Source organism: Stegostoma tigrinum, chromosome 22 (genome assembly GCF_030684315.1).
Source record: "Stegostoma tigrinum isolate sSteTig4 chromosome 22, sSteTig4.hap1, whole genome shotgun sequence".
Lineage (NCBI taxonomy): Eukaryota > Metazoa > Chordata > Chondrichthyes > Orectolobiformes > Stegostomatidae > Stegostoma > Stegostoma tigrinum.
Genome location: NC_081375.1, coordinates 11,257,385 through 11,276,689, shown reverse-complemented (window position 1 = coordinate 11,276,689; position 19,305 = coordinate 11,257,385). Strand labels below are relative to the sequence as shown.

The 19,305-nt window shown below is 40.6% G+C and overlaps 1 protein-coding gene across 2 annotated transcripts in view; it reads right to left on the bottom strand.

The window, feature by feature from the left end:
• Positions 1-19,305, bottom strand: part of arhgdia (Rho GDP dissociation inhibitor (GDI) alpha) — a 52,395-nt gene that overhangs the window by 5,552 nt on the left and 27,538 nt on the right. For both annotated transcript variants that reach the window (XM_048555178.2, XM_048555179.2), the window contains exons 2-5: positions 18,318-18,525; positions 4,770-4,853; positions 1,193-1,269; positions 122-185 (exon numbers count right to left, since the gene is read on the bottom strand). In XM_048555178.2, coding sequence (XP_048411135.1) covers positions 122-185; positions 1,193-1,269; positions 4,770-4,853; positions 18,318-18,507 — 415 coding nt within the window. In that variant the 5' untranslated portion in view covers positions 18,508-18,525. The remainder of the gene's footprint in view (positions 1-121; positions 186-1,192; positions 1,270-4,769; positions 4,854-18,317; positions 18,526-19,305) is intronic.

Here is a 19,305-nt window from a genome sequence, read left to right as displayed (position 1 = left end):
CCCACTCTTTGGTGCAAGGTATATAAAAGGAATTACAAATTTTTAAAATTGGCTTTCATTGCAAGTGTTTTAGAAGGACAGACTTAACTACACATTCAGAGCACGACACATTTGTACTCACTTTTGATCCCTCTCCTGCTCGTTGTCTGAACATATTTCAGCCCAGAGACTATTTCTTTATTAACCTGGAGAAAGAGAGATTCAATAAACATATGGCCTTTCAGCTACTGATACAATGGATGTTAAGCCTTGTCATGAGTTAATTTGTCAGGAGTTTGATATAACACATGCTCATTCCTAACAAACAGATATTGTACATTTCATTACTCACTGCCTTCAAGCAGATCTGCAGTTAGCTGTGCAAACACACATTTGGGTGTAAGAATGGACACAAAGCTTTTTTTCAAAAATTCTGTAACAGGGCATGGGCAACACTGGCCAGGCCCAATTGATCAGAGGGCAGTTAAGAGTCAATCACATTGCTGTTTACTCAGAAATATACGTAGGTCAGACCAGGTAAGAATAGTAGTTTCCTTCCCCAAATCCATAATGGTTTCATGGTCATCATTAGACTCAATTCCAGATTTTTACTGAATTCAAAACCTCACCATCTACTATAGCGAGATTCGAACTGCCACCCCCAGAACATTACCTGAGTCTCTGATTTAATAATCTAGCAATAATCTCACCAGGGCATCACCTCCCCATAAACTAAACTGTGTATAGCACAGATGCAATAGATAAAGTGATGGATTTCAAAGCAAAAATCATTTCCCCTCCTCTCAACATGCAATTGGAGCTACAGCTGCAGTACAATGACACTTATAAAAGCTTCCTATTTTTATAAATTTTACTGCCAAATTTCTCAGCATATTTTTGTCATACAGAAAGGAAACATCAACAGAAACAGGTCTAAAGATAGACTCAAGGAGTCATTATTCTAAAGAATTTTAGAATTCAGAATTATGTGGAAGCAGCTCCACAAACATAACCAACAAAATGTGCAAATACTCTATCCCAGACTTCAGGTTGCTAATGGCATTCCTGGCATTGTGCTAAATACATAAGGGCTACAAATGTGCGATGTTGGAGGCTATAGCAGGTGAGCAACTGCCTGAATTCAGAGTTAGGTAAACACAAAAATGAAGTACCCAAGTGATCTCAATACACAATTACAAGTATACAAACAAACCTTGAAGCTGATTTTTATCTTGTATTCAACTCCCTCTTTCAGCGCAAAAGAATTATTTTTTAATTTTTCAACATCACCTGAAAATGAAAACATTTAGTTACACACAAATCGAAAATTTAAGCAATCCGAGCAGAGTCAGCAGGCGCATACATTAAAATACATAGATTGTGAAAAGTCCAAGACTACTTTAGAGAAAAAGGTGTCGGAAACTAAGCAGGATTTAGACAAGTGATTAAAGAGAAAGTTTTACGAAGCAGAAAATTATGTGCCCTGCCAGAGCACATTAGAGAGTTCCCTAAACAGAACACGCTGACTGAAGACTAGGTCAATGAGTAGAGGCAAGGAAGACAAAGAATCAGTATACACAGATGGCAGTGCATCTAAAACAGAACTGATCGTTGCACAAATATAGAGAGCAATTTAGTCAAGAACATGGGTTTTGAATAGCAATGGGATTAGCACTGGCAATATGACAAAGGTGAGGCAGCTTGGCTTAGTGAGTTGCCTTTGAAATTCAGCAAACATTGGTCTATGTACAAAACAACTATACTCTTAAACATCTAGTATATAATGATATCGCAAACTTTTTGACAATCCAATTCATATGAAATGTTGAGGGATATAGGCCAAATGAAGGAGCTGGTCTTTGACTTTAGAAAGCAGAGCGGAAGGCAGACCTCTGCTGTATCATTGGTGCCGAGGTGGAGATGGTTGCGGGCTTCATGATCCTAGGAGTAAATATCACCAAATCTGTCATGGCCCATTCATGTCATCGCTATGGTCAAGAAAGCGCAACAATGCCTCTGCTTCCTCAGAAGGCTAAGGAAATTCAGTACGTCCACAACAACTCATCAATTTTTCGATGCACCACAGAAAACATCCTAACCGGATGCATCACAGCTTGGTTTGGCAACTGCTCTGCTCAGGACTGCAAGAAATTAGAGAATTGTGAACACAATCCAGACCATCACACAAACCAGCCTGGCATCCAATGACTCCATACTTTCCGCTGCCTTGGGAAGGAAACCAATGACCTCTCCCAGTTCGGTATTACTCTCTTCCAGCCTTTCATACTCTTAAGTTTGAAAACACATACCAAACAGATTCAAGAATAGTTTCTTCCCTGCTGTTATGACTTTCAACTGGTCCTCTCACAAGGGTTGATTTTTCCCCGCACCTTTTCTGCAGGTGTAACATTATATTCTGCATTCTATTACCCTAACATACTTATGTAAGGTGTGATTTACCTGAATAGGATGCCAAACAATACTTTTCACTGTATCTCAGTACATATGAATAATAAATCAAATAAAAACCCAGGAAAATGGGACTTCTTCAGTTTAGGAAACCTAGTTGGCATAGATGTGTTGGGCCAAAGGGCTTGTTTCCATGTTGTATGACTAACTATTGAATGATTGCATGAAGCACAGTTTATTGAACTGTTCTATAATCCTTCACAGAAAAGGAGGCTGGTTCTAACATTTAACAGCTCTTCCCTTTCAGCTTCAAAACATATGAAGCTAATTTAAATCAGATACAACTTGAAGTGACCTCAGGTAACCTGTCTTGAATATCCATTAGTGATTTGAATTCAGACATTAAATTTAAAAGGTTTTATTGAATTTGATGAGGTAATCCAGGAATACAAAATAAATTAGACCAAATATTAATAAAATAAAAAAGGTCTAGTATGAATAAGTATAACATGCTAGTTGAAGGACAAAGTGTTTATTAAGTTTTCAAACAGATATTCAAAAAAATCAAGGGGTTTAATGGGATTTTTATAGTCAACATGTCCAATCACTGGCAAGCTGTAAATGAAGCTAACAGAATGGATATGGGGAAATTCAGTACCTGTAGCAGGATCTGAGAGGGGGGTGGACTGGGGAGGAGGGGAAGAGAAACAGTTAATGTTGAGTCCAGTATGACTTTTTTTTGGAAGAATCACATTGAACTCAAATAATCAACTCTTATCTCTCTGTTCGCAGACGCTGCCATACCTGAATTTTGCCAGCACTTCGCTTTTATTTCACACTAACACGGTTGTACAGCGTGGAAACAGGCCCTTTGGTCCAGCTCATCCATGCCAACCAGATATCTTAAATTAATCTAGTCCCAGTTGCCAGCATTTGACACAATCCCTCTAAACCCTTCCTATTGTCCACATCCAGGTGCCTTTTACATGCTGTAATTGCACCAGCCTCCACCACTTCCTCTAGCAGCTCATTCCATACATGCACCATCCTCTGTGAAAAAGTTGCCTCTTAAATCTTTTCCCTCTCACCATAAGCCTATGCCCTCCAGTTTTGGACTCCCGTAACCCGAGGAAGAGACTTTGGCTATTCACCCTGTGACACCACAATTTTATAAACTTCTATAACGTCACCCCTCAGCCTCTGATGCTCCAGGAAAAGTATCTTCAACCTTTCAGCCTCTCCCTACAGCCCTTGTAAACATCCTTGCAAATCTTTTCTGCATCCTTTTCAGTTTCACAATATCCTTCCTCCAATAGGGAGACCAGGACTAAACTCAATATTCCAACAGAAGCCTAACCAATGTCCTCTACAGCTACAACATGACCTCCCAACTCTACACTCATACTTTCTAGCATCCACATTATTTTTCTAACTAAAGGGGTGCTTACAATATACTGTTCTGGCTTTATAAAGTGCGTTTAATATAATAAAGTCTTCAAGATGCTTCACAAGGGTTTAAACAAAATTAGGCGCAAGTCAAAAAGCAATACAATCCAAATAGAAGATTGGTCTAAGAGGCAAATTTCAAGGAGCATCTTCAAGCAAGTGGTAGGGGTGAGGATTCTGGAGTTTGAGGCCTAGGCATCTGAGCACCTGTATGCCAATGATGGAGCAATTGAAATCACAAATTTTGAGGTCAGAATTAGATGAACATCTCCAAAGATAATGGATGGAGGTCAGACATTGGCAAAAGTGAGGCTCAAGAGAAATCTGGAGGAAGGTAAGAAATGCTCGTCTGATATTGATCAAAATAACTAACATAGGTCACTGAGCATAGAGATGGAGGGTGACATGGTGCAAGTTAGCACAGGCAGAATTTTACATGCCAACTTTACAGACAACAGGGTGCCGGAGGCCAAATCAGGAGCATGTTGGAACAGTCAAATCAAAGGCAGTACAGGCTTTAACAAACAAGCGGATACAGGGACGAAGTCAAGCAATGTTACAGAGGTGGAAACAGGCCTGAGAAAAATCATCTTAATAGTTGGCAGTGTTTTGATTAGACCACACATTGACACTGCACCTACCCCTTGGTCAACGTGACAAGGAGAATATTCACACCTGAACAGAACGAGATGGATCCTTGCCCAGAGACTGTTAAAGGAGGAATTCAACATTTCCAGTCTTTAAAAACTAAAATGATGGTACAAAAGCAAGTTGCACTGAAAATATAGATTTGGAACACTATTTCCAATTAAACTGCAACCAGAAGAGGGGACTGAAGGTTCAAACTATAAATTGGATTTCAATACTATTTTGAAAATGACATGATCAGAAGTGCACATGGTGATCACAGATCTCAAGCAGGTAGCTTTACTGACCTGTTAAATCCAATTCTAAGGGCTGAGGTGCACATGCACACACCAGTGTTAATCGAGTCACCTGAACATTTGGAACATTGGGGTCTGCAAAAAGATACATAATTTAGTACAGGCTTATTTCCAAACATACCTCATTTGATAGCAAATTTAATACAGGACAAGTCAAATAAAGATTCAAGAAACAACGTTTGACATATGCTTGCAGTTTTACTTCAGTATTTTTTTCATGGCACAATTTAAAACACAAATTCCAAGTTCAAGAAAATTCTTGTCTTACTGAAAGTTCTGATCAACAAACTGAGACACTTCATTCTCATTCAGATGCCTCCTCCATAAACATGGAATTTTCATACTATAAAAAACCCCATACATACATGTGTTTTGATCAATATAATTTAGCGTTAAAGAGAAACAACTTGCAAAAAAAACCTCAGCTATTTATAGACCGACATGTCACGGAATTTGAAACAGTTCACAGTATTGACAGAAGAATTACACAACTGATCAAAACACTTAACACGAACTACAAATTCACAATGTTATTCAGCCTCCACATCTTAAATCATTTTCACAATGGCTTTTCTAAGCAGTACCAATCCTAAATCTCCTCCACATTGAGAGATGATAATTTCAATCTCAAATTTGGTGAAAACGTTGTGAATCATAGTATTCTTTTTTCATCACTTTCCCAACATTTCTCTCATCTTCCTTGTCAGTATCTATTTCCTTCACACCCTGAGATATTGTGATTTTTAGAGGCACTGCACAAATTGCTGCAGAAGCAAATGCTGAAAATCCTTAAGTAAAGAAACAAAGCCATACTGGCCTATAATAAGACAACGGTGAAACCATCAACCAGTGCAGAAACCCAAGCTGACCATCCCCTGTCTCCTGCCCATCACAGGCTGCTTCCTTGAAACTGAAGCCTCTTAAAAGGCAAGTTAGTATGCTTTAAGCACAGTAAGGTGTGTCTATTCGGTCAGAATTCATTTTTCCCAGTTATTAACTTGTTCCAGGTCATGCAACTTGAAACAATCTCAAAGTTAAATTTCTACACTTTAAAATTTTAAACACTTGCTACAATATTCAGTCTTGTCAGAAAACATAATACTCAGGGTATTTGAAAGTACGCATTAAAAACATTTGCCTGCCTTTGACCGCTGAGCAACCATCACCAGGCATTCATGTCAAGTTAAAATAGCAGAAACTAGTTTATCTGGTGGTCAACATTTTTCCAAAAAAGTACCTGCACAGCAGCAAGTCTCACCCTTTAAAAGTCAGAAATTATATGTAATATAACAGAACAGAATATACTGTTATTTGCTATATTTACATACAGCTGAATGGTTGTCATTAATATGGTGCCATGGTAAGGCAGCCTAGAACACTTCTCATTGTATTTTTCTTGTAAAAGTACACATGACAATAAATTCTAAATTCTAAATGTAATTTTATGGTCTATATACTTTTAAAGCAATTGGTGAATTCCAGAGCTTGATTCTTCTTAAAGCCAACACTAATAACAATGTAGATCAGAAGCTAGTGCTGACCGAGGTAAAATTTGTTCTCTGTAAACAGCATCACCTGAAGAAATTTGTATAGATTTTGCAAATTAGGAGCTTCACTAGGTGTGACAGCAGTATAGACTGATGACCACCAGCCGACTTCTGAATCCTGACTAAGATCTCAGAATACAATGCATCACCAATTCATTTGAGAGCTACGACACAACACCACTGCCGGTTTTACCTTCGTACAGCACAGACTATTCAAAAGTTGCTGTACAATGGATTACGCTTAATTATTGAAGTTACTGCACTGTTTTCTCTTTCCTCCTCCTAACTGAAATAGTATCTCAAGCAAAAGTTAATAAGGCCTTAACCTCACCCGACATTATATATTTGAAGCTTATTACAAGTTCATAAGAAATTGGAACATAAGGGAGCCTGTTCTGCAACTTGATACAATCCTAGTTTATGATTGTGGCCTTAATTCACTCTTCTTATCTCCATAAACGTGAAACATCATTGTGGAGCTCTGATCTACATAACGTATCCTTGAATATGTTCAATGATCCTGGCTCCAATGCTGTGTGAAGGAGAATTACAAAAAATTAATGATCTTCAATAGAAATTTCACATCTTAATCTTAAAATGAGATACCCACTACTTTTAATATATGCCCCAGTTCTAGATTTCCTCTCAGCATCATTTAAGTTTAAGCCATTAGTTACAGACCCAATAAAAACAAAGAACTGCATATGTTTTAAATCTGAAACAAAAACAAATTGCTGGAAGACCTCAGCAGGTCTGGCAGTACGTGAAGAGAAATCAGATCGTGTGACCCTTCCCCAGTTTTTGACCCAAACTTCTCACTCTCGGAGAATGTGTCATAGTTCTACCATGTTATGTTCACTCTTACTTAGATAATCCTTGATGAGGTCATTAATTAATCCAGCATCATTATATATTACCATTTCTAAAATAGCTTGCTTTCTGGTTTAAAAAGATATTGTTGTAAAAGAATTATCCCAAAACATACTCTGAGCTCATCTTTCCGGCTTATTTAGGCTAAATAATTCATTTAATCTGAAAATTTGTATCTTCTGATTATTGTAGTATTTTTCTTAGGATAATCCACTATTTCTAAAAACTTGTATTCTGTCCTACAATGTAATTACTATTAGGAGACTTTACCCATGAATGACATCACTCCCCTTCTATTTCTCACCACTCAAGCGGATTCAACACTGATCTTTCAAATCAAAATAATTTCTCAACGGTTCAGATCTCCGTTACTCCATCTATTCTTCTTAACCTTCCTTTGGAAATGTCAAATATTAGTGAACATGCAGGCACAGTCACGGATGCTTTGCAACCGAGTTTCCATCATTATTTCTGTATGTGCAATCGATTAATCCGGATATGAATGCGGCAGTAACATTTCTGCATTTTCACCTGATTTCATTTGATAGTGTACGTTTGTATGCTGCCCCATCCTGTTACACAACAGCTGACATTACCACATTGCTGTCCTACTTTTTGCCTTGTCCTTTAACTTTCTAAATCTCCCCTCTTCCCAACACCCTAACACTTAGTTTGAAGTCCTCACAGAACTAAACAATGCAGAAGAGACCCTTCAGCTCATCGAGTCTGCACCAACATGTGAAGAACACCTGACCTTCAACCTAAACAACTCTTCAAAACCCAGATTAAGAGTCATCTAGACTCGAAACATTAGCTTGCTCTCTCTATGCATTCTACTTGACCTGTTGCGATTTCCAGCATTTTTTGGTTTCAGTAGATTACAGCATCTGCAGTAATATGCTCCTGTCAACCTAATCCCAATTCCCATCACTTGGTCTAGAGCGTTGAGTGCTGTGACATGCCAAGCGCTATTCAGATACTTTTTAAAAAGGGTGAGAGGCAATTTACCTCAACTATCCTCCCAGGCATTGCATTCCAGATTGTCACTACACTCTGGGTTATAAAAAAAACTGCTTTTCTTCACATCCTACCTAAATTGCCTAACCCTCATCTTGAACTTGTGTCCCCTCATAACTGGCTCTTCACCTATGGCGAACGGCTCCTTATCCATTCTGTCCATGCCCTTCAATCTCATACACCTCAATCAGATTGCCCCTCAGTCTTCTCTGCTCCAATGAAAACAACCCCAGCATATGCAACCTTTTCTTATAATTCAAGTTTTCCATGCCAGGCATTGTGGTACAAATCCTTTACACCTACTAGTGCAATCACATCCTTCCTGTGATGTGGTGACCAGAACTGCACACAGTCCTTCAGCTGTGGTCTCACCGAAGTTCTATATAACTCCAACCCGGCTTCCCTGTTTTTCTATGTCTGTTTCGACTGATAAAGACAGGTGTCCCACATGCCCTTTCCACAACCTAACACGGCTATCCATCCTCAGATCTACGGACAAATACTCCTAGATCCCTTTGCTCCACAGACCTTCCTACTGTAATGCCATTCATTGAATACTTGCTTGTCAAATACTTGTCAAATTACTTCTTCTGAAGCGTATCACCATACACTTTTCAAGGTTTAATTCCATCTGCCCATTTCACCATCTTGTTTCCACTTGTAGATCAAGACACCCAACCTTACTGTTAACCACATGACCAACTGTGTCATCCACAAACTTATTAATCTAACTGCCCCACAGTCATCTATGCTAATATGGCACCTAGCACAGATCCCATGGTACACCACTGGACACCGGTTTCCAGTCATTAAAGCAACAATCTGTCATCACCCTGTCTCCTACAACTGAGCCAATTTTGAACACACTTTATCCCATTATCCTATATCTCATATGCATTTGGGACCTTGTCAAAGGCTTTGCTGAAATCCATAGAAACTACATCAACTGCACTACCTCATCTACATTCATCTATACAGCCCTAAATTATGCAGTCCTCCTGTAAACTAGTCGCAATGTAATTTAATTTTAGATTATCCAAGTAGTTCTGAAATGGTCACTTTCTGCAAAGCAGTTTGATGTGTTTGCTCAAACGTCTATTTCTAAACAAAAATTCATCCAGATATTTGACTTTCAAAAAAAATCTCTCATGAGCATGCCAACATTTGTCAGGAGTACATACAGCATCCTCAGACACCAGCCTTCAAGCACGCATCTTACGAGCAAGCTTAAATTCATCTCACCTGATTGCTACATATAGTTTCCCATGAATGAGTGAACAGCCAGGTATTTTTACCTCCATAGACCTGATTCAATAAGGTCCCTCCAGCTCCCACAATGAGAAATCCCTTGACCTAGAGAGCAGTGACCATCAGATTTCTCTGCCATTGCAAGCAGCTGAGGCCAAACTATCATTTCTTTTTGAAAAAAAACAGTTCGTTATAGTTCTTAGAGCTAAAGGGATCAAAGGTACAGAGAAAAAAAGTGGGAACAGAGTACCAGATTGGATAATCAGCCACGACCATATCAAATGGCAGACCTGGCTCAAAGAACTGAATGGATTGCTCCTGCTTGCTATGTTTCTATGTTGTGTACAACAACATTCTTATTTGAATGAAACGAGCGTTCATTACAAGTTCTGTAATCAGCCTCACACTCAAATTCAACTAAAAAATTACTAAGCTAAGGTCCACAGGAAAATACAAAACACCACCATCCCTTGAAGTAGAAACCTCTGCAACCTGTAAAATTTAGATAACAGGAAAAGGCATGTGAGAAATTTCCAGGTTTATTTAAAGCTATCATCCCTCAAAACAGTAAATCAAATCTAAAGGCATAGACTGATTAAAACAACTCGAGTCATAATTATTTCCCATCTGCAGTGAGATGGTTAACAGCCCTTTTTAATGGTACCTGTGTTCAACAAAGATCAAGCTTATTAATTTGCATTGATCCAGAATTTTTAATGCTACGAAACAACCCTATGCATTTTAGAGAATTATCAAATATAACGTGACAATATTAAATAAGGGGACATTACATGAAATGATCAAAAAAGTGAGGCAGCCGTCTGGGGTGTCTTAAGAAAGAGGCAAAGCAGAGAGAGGGAAACAATGACAACACTACTTGAAGAACACGAACCTAGTGAAACCACCAAGGACAACATGCTTAAACTACTGAACCTATGCCTGGCCACCCACTTCACCTTCAACAGCCAAACATATGAGCAAATCAATGGGACACCCATGGGAGCACCTATCTCCAGACTCATAGCAGAAGCTGTGATGCAAAGACTGTAAAGGACTGCCCTTCCACAAATCCAACCTAAACTACGGATATGCTATGTAGACGACACCTTTGTCACCATTAAACAGACCAAACAAGAAGAGACACACAAGCCTATAAACAACACCCTCACTGGAATAAAATTTAGACAGGGGGAGAAGAACAAACAACTCCCATTCCTGGATGTCATGGTTGAGCGCAAGGCAAATGGGGAAGTGCAAACAAAAGTACACCGAAAAGATACACACACCGAGCAGGTATTGAACTTCAATAGTACCCATCCCAACACACACAAACGAAGCTGCACGTGAACCCTATTTAAAAAGGGCAACAACACACTTCAGCAGAGAACTAGGGCAAGAGGAGGAGGAATACCTCTTCCAAGTGTTCAAGAATAACGGATATCCATAGAAGTGGGTTAGGAGATGCCTTCGGGAACAGCATCAGAAAAATTCTACATGCCCTGGCACACACATTACCTACAGAAGGAACACGTCAGAATTCACAAGACTTCTACGACCCCTGGGCATCAGAGTGGCACACAAGCCCATGTCAACCCTACGACAAGTGCTCACCCGAACGAAAGACCCACTCCCTGCCATGGACAGGACCAATGTCATCTACAAGATACCCTGCAGAGACTGCAAGAAACACTACGTCGGACAAACAGGAAGGAAACTAACAACAAGGGTACATGAACACTAACTGGCTACAAAAAGATACGACCAGTACTCACTCATCCACATGGACAAGGAGAACCACGACATCTACTGGGACAACACCAAGATCCTGGGACAGGCTAGGCAGAGACAAGCACAAGAATTCCAGGAAGCATGGCACTCCACGAAGCATGCTATTAATAAACACATTGAACTCGACCCCATATACATTCCACTACGGAGGAAACCCAGATGTGAGGCAATCCATTGAAACAGACCCCAGAGTTTAAAAACCAGGCGGAAAAACACACCGACACTTAATTGGAGGCTGCACTGAGGACGTTACCAAGCACGGTAACGAAACGTCTGCGGAACAAACCAGCTCAGTGAAGCGACCAACCTCAAGCAGAGAGCTTTAAAGAGGGGTTGTCAAAGTTTAGGGGTTTGAAGTTGAAAAATACAGTTGGTTGTATTGCTGCAATGAAAATCAGGGACGAGGAAAGGCCAAAATTGGGCAAATGTAGGTATTCATACATCTATTAATCTATGAATACCATCAATACCTTCATTTGCCCAATTTTGGCCTTTCCCTGTCCCTAATTTTCATTGCACCAATATCTCGGTGGTTGTGGCACTGAAAGAGAAATAGGGAGGGAGGAAGGATTTGAAAAGAAGGGCAAGAATTTTAAAACTACAGATGAATGGACAATGTAGACAAGCAAGCATACGGTTCACTGCTAAATTGGATTTGTGATATTATAAGTATCAGCTTGGATGAGCTCAAGTGCATCACATAGTCAGATCAGCTAATAGAGGAAAACATTCCAACTCTGTCAACTAAACAGTCTCTGTACTCCATTATATATTAAACGCCAAGAATTTATTCAGTCACTGGTGACCTAATAAGGAAAAGCAACTCTCCTTTTCTCTGCCTTGAAAAGCCATTAAGGATTTATTGCAAATTTGTCATACCAGGCATACAAAGACCCTACCAATACATATACTGAAAGACATCAATGCTGGAAAGAAGTGTGGATTACTTGACCAAGGCAACAAGAAACCCACTCACCTATCAGGTCATTTTTACAGCCAGATTACACCCATTAGAAATTCTTAGTCGGTAAAGATTGGAGGGGGGGGCAGCAAATATCCAGTTATGAGAGGGGGGGCTGACAAAATATTCTGACAAAAGTGTGTTTCATTATGACAAAACAAGTACAAACTGCAAGTGAAGACTATTTTCAAGTCACATCTTGTTTTTGAAAGGATCTATTACAATTCAAAGTGAAGGCGTGCTTTAAGGGTTGGCTGGGTGCATCAAGCTTAAAAGGAAGCATGGCAACGATTTTTAAAAAACCGTATAAGACTTTCCCAGAGTATACAAAATTTGGACAATTTTAGGAAACAATCAAGTCATGTTGTGAATTTCCATTACTTCAGATACATGCAGATGCACGTGGATTGAGTCCAACATTATGGAACTATATTTATCACTGGTCTTAGCAAAAATACTGCAGGAGTCACAGCGCAATGCACAAAAGAGATTTCACAGCATTATTGTATGGGCATCAAATTCTGGCTGGCACATTTCTAGTATGTGTTGTTGTACAAGAAGTTTTAATATACGGACAATACAGGGTGCAGCTAGAGGGGCACAGCAGGCCAGGAAGCAGAGGAACAGGAAAGTTGACATTTTGGGTCAGGACCTCTTCAGAAGGATCAGATACGTTTTAGCCTGTCAGGCAAATATTGCACACACTTCAATGAAATACTCAAACTTTTCCAAAGAGCAAAAAAACTGAAAATGAAAGTGCACAACAGCTGCAATATTAAACATTATTGCATTATTTCTAAAAAGGTTAGAGTTTGAGGGTAAAACACAGGCACCAGATAGGTCTATCCAAAGTGGTTTAAAGAAAGTGCATATAATATTCAAGGGGAGGAAGAAAGTGTCTCTTTGGGAAATATAATAAATAGCCAAAACATTTAAGAAAATGACAGTATGTATGATTTATCAGCTCTAAGCAAGGTCTGAAGCAAATACCACTGGTGAATGCTGGCTTCTATCAAAAGTTTCAGGAACAGAAATCAGAGATCAATAAATTCTTGATCTCACAAGGAATCAAGGGCTACAGGGAGTGTGCAGGGAAGTGGAGTTGAAATGCCCATCAGCCATGATTTAAATGGCGGAGTGGACTCGAAGGGCCAAATGGCCTTACTTCCACTCCTATGTCTTATGGTCTTAAATCTGTTACAAGGAAGTTGCAAATTAAGAAATTCCCTGCCATGCTGTTACTCCTGCTTCGATTGAAATTCAAGACCAAGATTAATCGGACTTTTGATTAATAGCATTGACAAGAAATGCGGCAATACGGGAACAGATTTGTATGGCACAAAATGAAGTCACATCTATGCTCTGAAGGAATTATCCTCCTAGTCCCAGACTCCTACTCTTAAATGTACTTTTCCCAAATATTTATCCAGTTCCCATATGGCCATTTAAAAAAAGCATAGGAAGTCCTCCACAATTTATGATAAGGCATTCTTTACTCATTCTAGTAAAACCACCTCTAGACTTCCTCTTCCTTTTGTCATAACATTATGCACTACGATTACTGCTACAATGATTAATGAGATGACTCAAATCATTACAGTTCTAGTCGTGGCACTTCAATTTGTGGGGTTCCTGGGTGAGGAGGGCAAATTGACATTCTTCCTCTATTCGCCCAGCTTCCTCAGTTGGTAGCCACTAGTTTAATTTCCCTTAATATGAAAACCACTACTCTGCACAATTTTTACTGTCCAAACTGATTTGCCTTTAATAAAGAGGATGCAATAATTAATGTCCCAAAGCAATTCAAAGACATCAAAAGAGAGACACCAGACACTATCAAATGATTATGTTTAAAAGAGGGTATTAAAAGGAGAAGCTGGGAACAAAAACGGAAGTTGCTGGAAAAGTTCAGCAGGTCTGGCAGCATCTACTTTTATTCTTGAACAACTGATTTCTGCAGAAGTGTCACCAGACCTGAAATATTAACTCAGATTTCTCTTCACAGATGCTGCCAGACTTGCTGAGCTTGTTTTGTTCCTCAATTAGTGTCCACAGTTCTCTCAGTTTTCACAAAGAAGAAATCGGACGTGCTTGACACTGCACATTAGACATCTTTACTGAAACATTTAGCATGACAAAGAATTTATCTATTAACAGGGATACAGACTTATGTTGAATTTGGTTGGCCTGCCGAGCTGGTTTCTCGTTTCTCAGACGTTTCATTACCATGCTTGGTAACATGCTCAGTGCAGCCTCCAAATGAAACAGTGTGTTTTCCCTCCTGGAGGCTGCACTAAGGATGTTACCAAGCATGGTAATGAAACGTCTGAGAAACGAGAAACCAGCTCGGCAGGCCAACCAACCTCAACATCCACAACCCAAGCTACAAATCTACTTTTGTGTTGCATGTAAATGGAATGGTTGAGCTGGAAATGGGAAAAGAATAGTGGTAAACTGAAAATGATAGCGCTTCTATTCTGCATGCAGTAGTTAAGGAAATGATTAATCTTAAATGACACTAATGAGCAACTTGTCAGTATCTAGGTCAAAATTTTTGTTTCTTTTTCTACACACGTGAACTTTGCAGGGGAATTTTGACAAAACTTTCACTGGTACGTCCGTGAATTGCCAAAATTTCTGTGGCAATTTAAAGGTGATACATTGCAGGAGACACTCAAAACTACGCCTGATTACACAACTACCACATTTTTATATCTCTGCTCAAGAATTAAAACAATATTTCCTCCCTTAGTAAAGGCACTGAAGCCAATTCTACTATCACTACCAGTTTTTAGCCAGTCAGCTGACAACGAGGAACTGGGTTTAAGCCTTGGATCTTGCTTGGCGGTATGGTACAACAACTCCCTAGATACATTTAGCAAAGCATCAGAAAGATTATTTGTGGAAGATAAATATTCTTTGCACTCGTTGTTCATTTTGGATCAAATTCACCTCCCAGCCTTGTATAGGTGATACCACCAGTGGGTGTTATTAGTCAAGTCAAATCGCAGACAAACTTGGCATGCTGCATCATATTTTGATTTGTTTTCATACTAACAAAATGCTCTCTTGCTGAAACATAAGCACACAATGCTGCAGATTGATTTTAGTAAAACAGAAGTTTGTCAGCAAGAGAAGTGAATTACAATAAACCAAACTCCGTATGTAAACACAAATTCAACGATTTTTAAACACAGTAGAAGTACCATCCTGTTAATCCCAAATTACACGTTCATAAATTGAACAAAAAAGTTTTGCTTAATACCCAAAACATACCTATGGTACAGTACCCAAAGACATACATTTTGTTTTAGAGATAATGGGAACTGCAGATGCTGGAGATTCCAAGATAATAAAATGTGGAGCTGGATGAACACAGCAGGCCAAGCAGCATCTCAGGAGCACAAAAGCTGACGTTTCGGGCCTAGACCCTTCATCAGAGAGGGGGATGGGGGGAGGGGACTGGAATAAATAGGGAGAGAGGGGGAGGCGGACCGAAGATGGAGAGTAAAGAAGATAGGTGGAGAGGGTGTAGGTGGGGAGGGAGGGAGGGGATAGGTCAGTCCAGGGAAGACGGACAGGTCAAGGAGGTGGGATGAGGTTAGTAGGTAGCTGGGGGTGCGGCTTGGGGTGGGAGGAAGGGATGGGTGAGAGGAAGAACCGGTTAGGGAGGCAGAGACAGGTTGGACTGGTTTTGGGATGCAGTGGGTGGGGGGGGAAGAGCTGGGCTGGTTGTGTGGTGCAGTGGGGGGAGGGGATGAACTGGGCTGGTTGAGGGATGCAGTGGGGGAAGGGGAGATTTTGAAACTGGTGAAGTCCACATTGATACCATATGGCTGCAGGGTTCCCAGGCGGAATATGAGTTGCTGTTCCTGCAACCTTCGGGTGGCATCATTGTGGCAGTGCAGGAGGCCCATGATGGACATGTCATCAAGAGAATGGGAGGGGGAGTGGAAATGGTCCACTGTACCCGGTGCGGCTTTCTCTACATTGGGGAAACCAAGCGGAGGCTTGGGGACCGCTTTGCAGAACACCTCCGCTCAGTTCGCAACAAACAACTGCACCTCCCAGTCGCAAACCATTTCCACTCCCCCTCCCATTCTCTTGATGACATGTCCATCATGGGCCTCCTGCACTGCCACAATGATGCCACCCGAAGGTTGCAGGAACAGCAACTCATATTCCGCCTGGGAACCCTGCAGCCATATGGTATCAATGTGGACTTCACCAGTTTCAAAATCTCCCCTTCCCCCACTGCATCCCTCAACCAGCCCAGTTCATCCCCTCCCCCCACTGCACCACACAACCAGCCCAGCTCTTCCCCCCCACCCACTGCATCCCAAAACCAGTCCAACCTGTCTCTGCCTCCCTAACCGGTTCTTCCTCTCACCCATCCCTTCCTCCCACCCCAAGCCGCACCCCCAGCTACCTACTAACCTCATCCCACCTCCTTGACCTGTCCGTCTTCCCTGGACTGACCTATCCCCTCCCTACCTCCCCACCTACACCCTCTCCACCTATCTTCTTTACTCTCCATCTTCGGTCCGCCTCCCCCTCTCTCCCTATTTATTCCAGTCCCCTCCCCCCATCCCCCTCTCTGATGAAGGGTCTAGGCCCGAAACGTCAGCTTTTGTGCTCCTGAGATGCTGCTTGGCCTGCTGTGTTCATCCAGCTCCACATTTTATTACATTTTGTTTTATTCATTCACAGGATGAGTGTGTCACTGGCTAAGCCAGTATTTACTGCTCATCCTTAGCAGTAAATACTGCCCAGAGGGCTGTTCAGTGTCCACCACATTGCTGTGGGTCTGGCGTCATTTGTTGGACAGACCAATCAAGGATGATCGTTTCCTTCCCTAAAGGGCATTAGTGAACCAAATGGGTTTTTCTGACAATCGACAATGGATTCATGGTCATCATTAGACTCTTAATTCTGGATTTTTATTGAGTTCAAATTCCATCATCTATCATGGCAGGATTCAAATTCAGGTCCCAGAACATTACTTGGGTCTCCACATTAACAGTCAAGCAATAGACCATCATCTCCCTTCATATCCCAAAGCAGCACTCATACAAAGCACTGTCTCTGCATCTAATACTACAGCTTTAACTTGACTAGTAAAAGGTGATAGGATCTTCCTGGAGCTGTTATACATCGGAGCTTAAAGTGTGGAGGTGGATGAACACAGCTGGCCAAACAGCATCTTAGGAGCACAAAAGCTGATGTTTCCGGCCTAGACCCTTCATCAGAAAAGGGGGATGGGGAGAGGATTCTGAAACAAATAGGGAGCGAGGAGGAGGCAGATCGAAGATGGATCGGGCAGAGAGAGGGAGCTCCCCTGAGGTTTGTCCGGAGGGAGGACGGTTAAATGCACTGTCTTAAGTAACCTCATCAGGTTATGATCTTGACATTTATGGTCCGAGACTCAAAAGGCAATCTAGCTTCACTATATGCTTCCCTTCTTAGATGCAGTGGTCTATACAGCCATCTTTATCCAAAGAACTGTTCAAACTCAAAAAAGCACAAGTAAAAATTCTCTCAGATAGTAGGAACTGCAGATGCTGAAGAATTGGAGATAAAAAGGTGTAGAGCTGGATGAACACAGCAGGCCAAGCAGCATCAGGGCAGCAGGAAAGCTGACATTTCTGGTCTGGACCCTTCTTCAGAAATGGGGGAGGGCAAGGAAATTCTGAAATAAATAGGGAGGGGAGGAGGCAGACAGAAGATGGATAAAAGCAGAAGATAGGTGGAGAGGAGACAGACACAGGTAAGAGAGGCAGGAATGGAGAGAGTGAGGTAGGGTTGGGTTTACCTCAAGCTTAAAAAGCCTCATTACTCTCTGAACCAGAACTCATTTATCTTGTTTGGTGTAAAACCCGACCAATGCACACAAATCTATAAATTCTAAAGCTAGGCCTCAAATGCTGCTTTCAAAGGAATCAGCATGGCTATGGAAAGATTTACAACTAAACTTCAGGCAGAGAAAAAAAATCATGACTCTCACTAATCCAGAATCTAAGAACCCAAACTTGAATAAGTGGTACATTTTAGAAATGTATAAATCTCAGTTAGTATCATAAATAAAAGCAGATTTTACAAAATGCCTACCGACAATTTTTGAGCGGTTTCCGAGGAGTACTTCTTTGTACTTCCTGAGACTCTCATCATCCTTATCCAGTTCCTCAATCTCTTCAAGAGTCTTCTGCGCTGGAGCTTTGTAAGTCACTGTAGATTCTTCATCCAGATTCTCAGCGGCAATGGCAGCCAGCTGTTCTTCGGTTGGCTCTTGTTCTGCCATTTCTATTTTCTCTCACCACTAAAAATACAACAATTAAATAGCTTTTCAATGCAACAATATTACTAAACATTTACACAAATTAACCACACACTAAGACTGAACATGAAATGTAATTCTTCCGCGTCCTGGAACGCAAAAGAAACTTGTGTCACTGATGTGCATAAATAGCTTCTGATCGAACAGTACAGAACAGGAAATGTGACCAGTTTTGTTAAAAGCTGCTTTAATTAATGCACATTTTTGTTCTGACAGTGAAAAGGGATCATGTATGTAGTGACTGTAACAAGGTCAGCCAGGTGGACCTCAATGAGTTCCCTGATTAGGGTTGTTAACCTGGTCTAATCAGGGAGCCCTGGCTGATACAAGAACAGGAATATCATCCTGTTTACTCAGAGCTGGCAGTGACGGAGCTAGGTCAGTGTCAAGGACTCTTCACATGTGAATAAAGGGTGATTTAGTGACAGGATACCAGCCTCTGGAGAGTTATTTCAATACACATTGTTGAGGTTAAAGATTAATACAACCAAATACTGAACTTTTCCCTCAATGTAAGCAATACTTTTACATTTCACCTTAAATATGTATTGACTTCCAACTGTTATTTTAAAATGACTTTTTCCAAAAAAAAAGTAGCATTAGACAAAATGCAAAGCATTATTGAAAATGACAGCATGGAACAGTATTAATAGTGCTTTAGCAAAGGTATATAAATACATCGTCCCACTCCACTTTCTTCTCAACACATACCAAAATAGATGCAATTTGAATTATGAGGAGTTTTAATGGAAAGATTTGAAG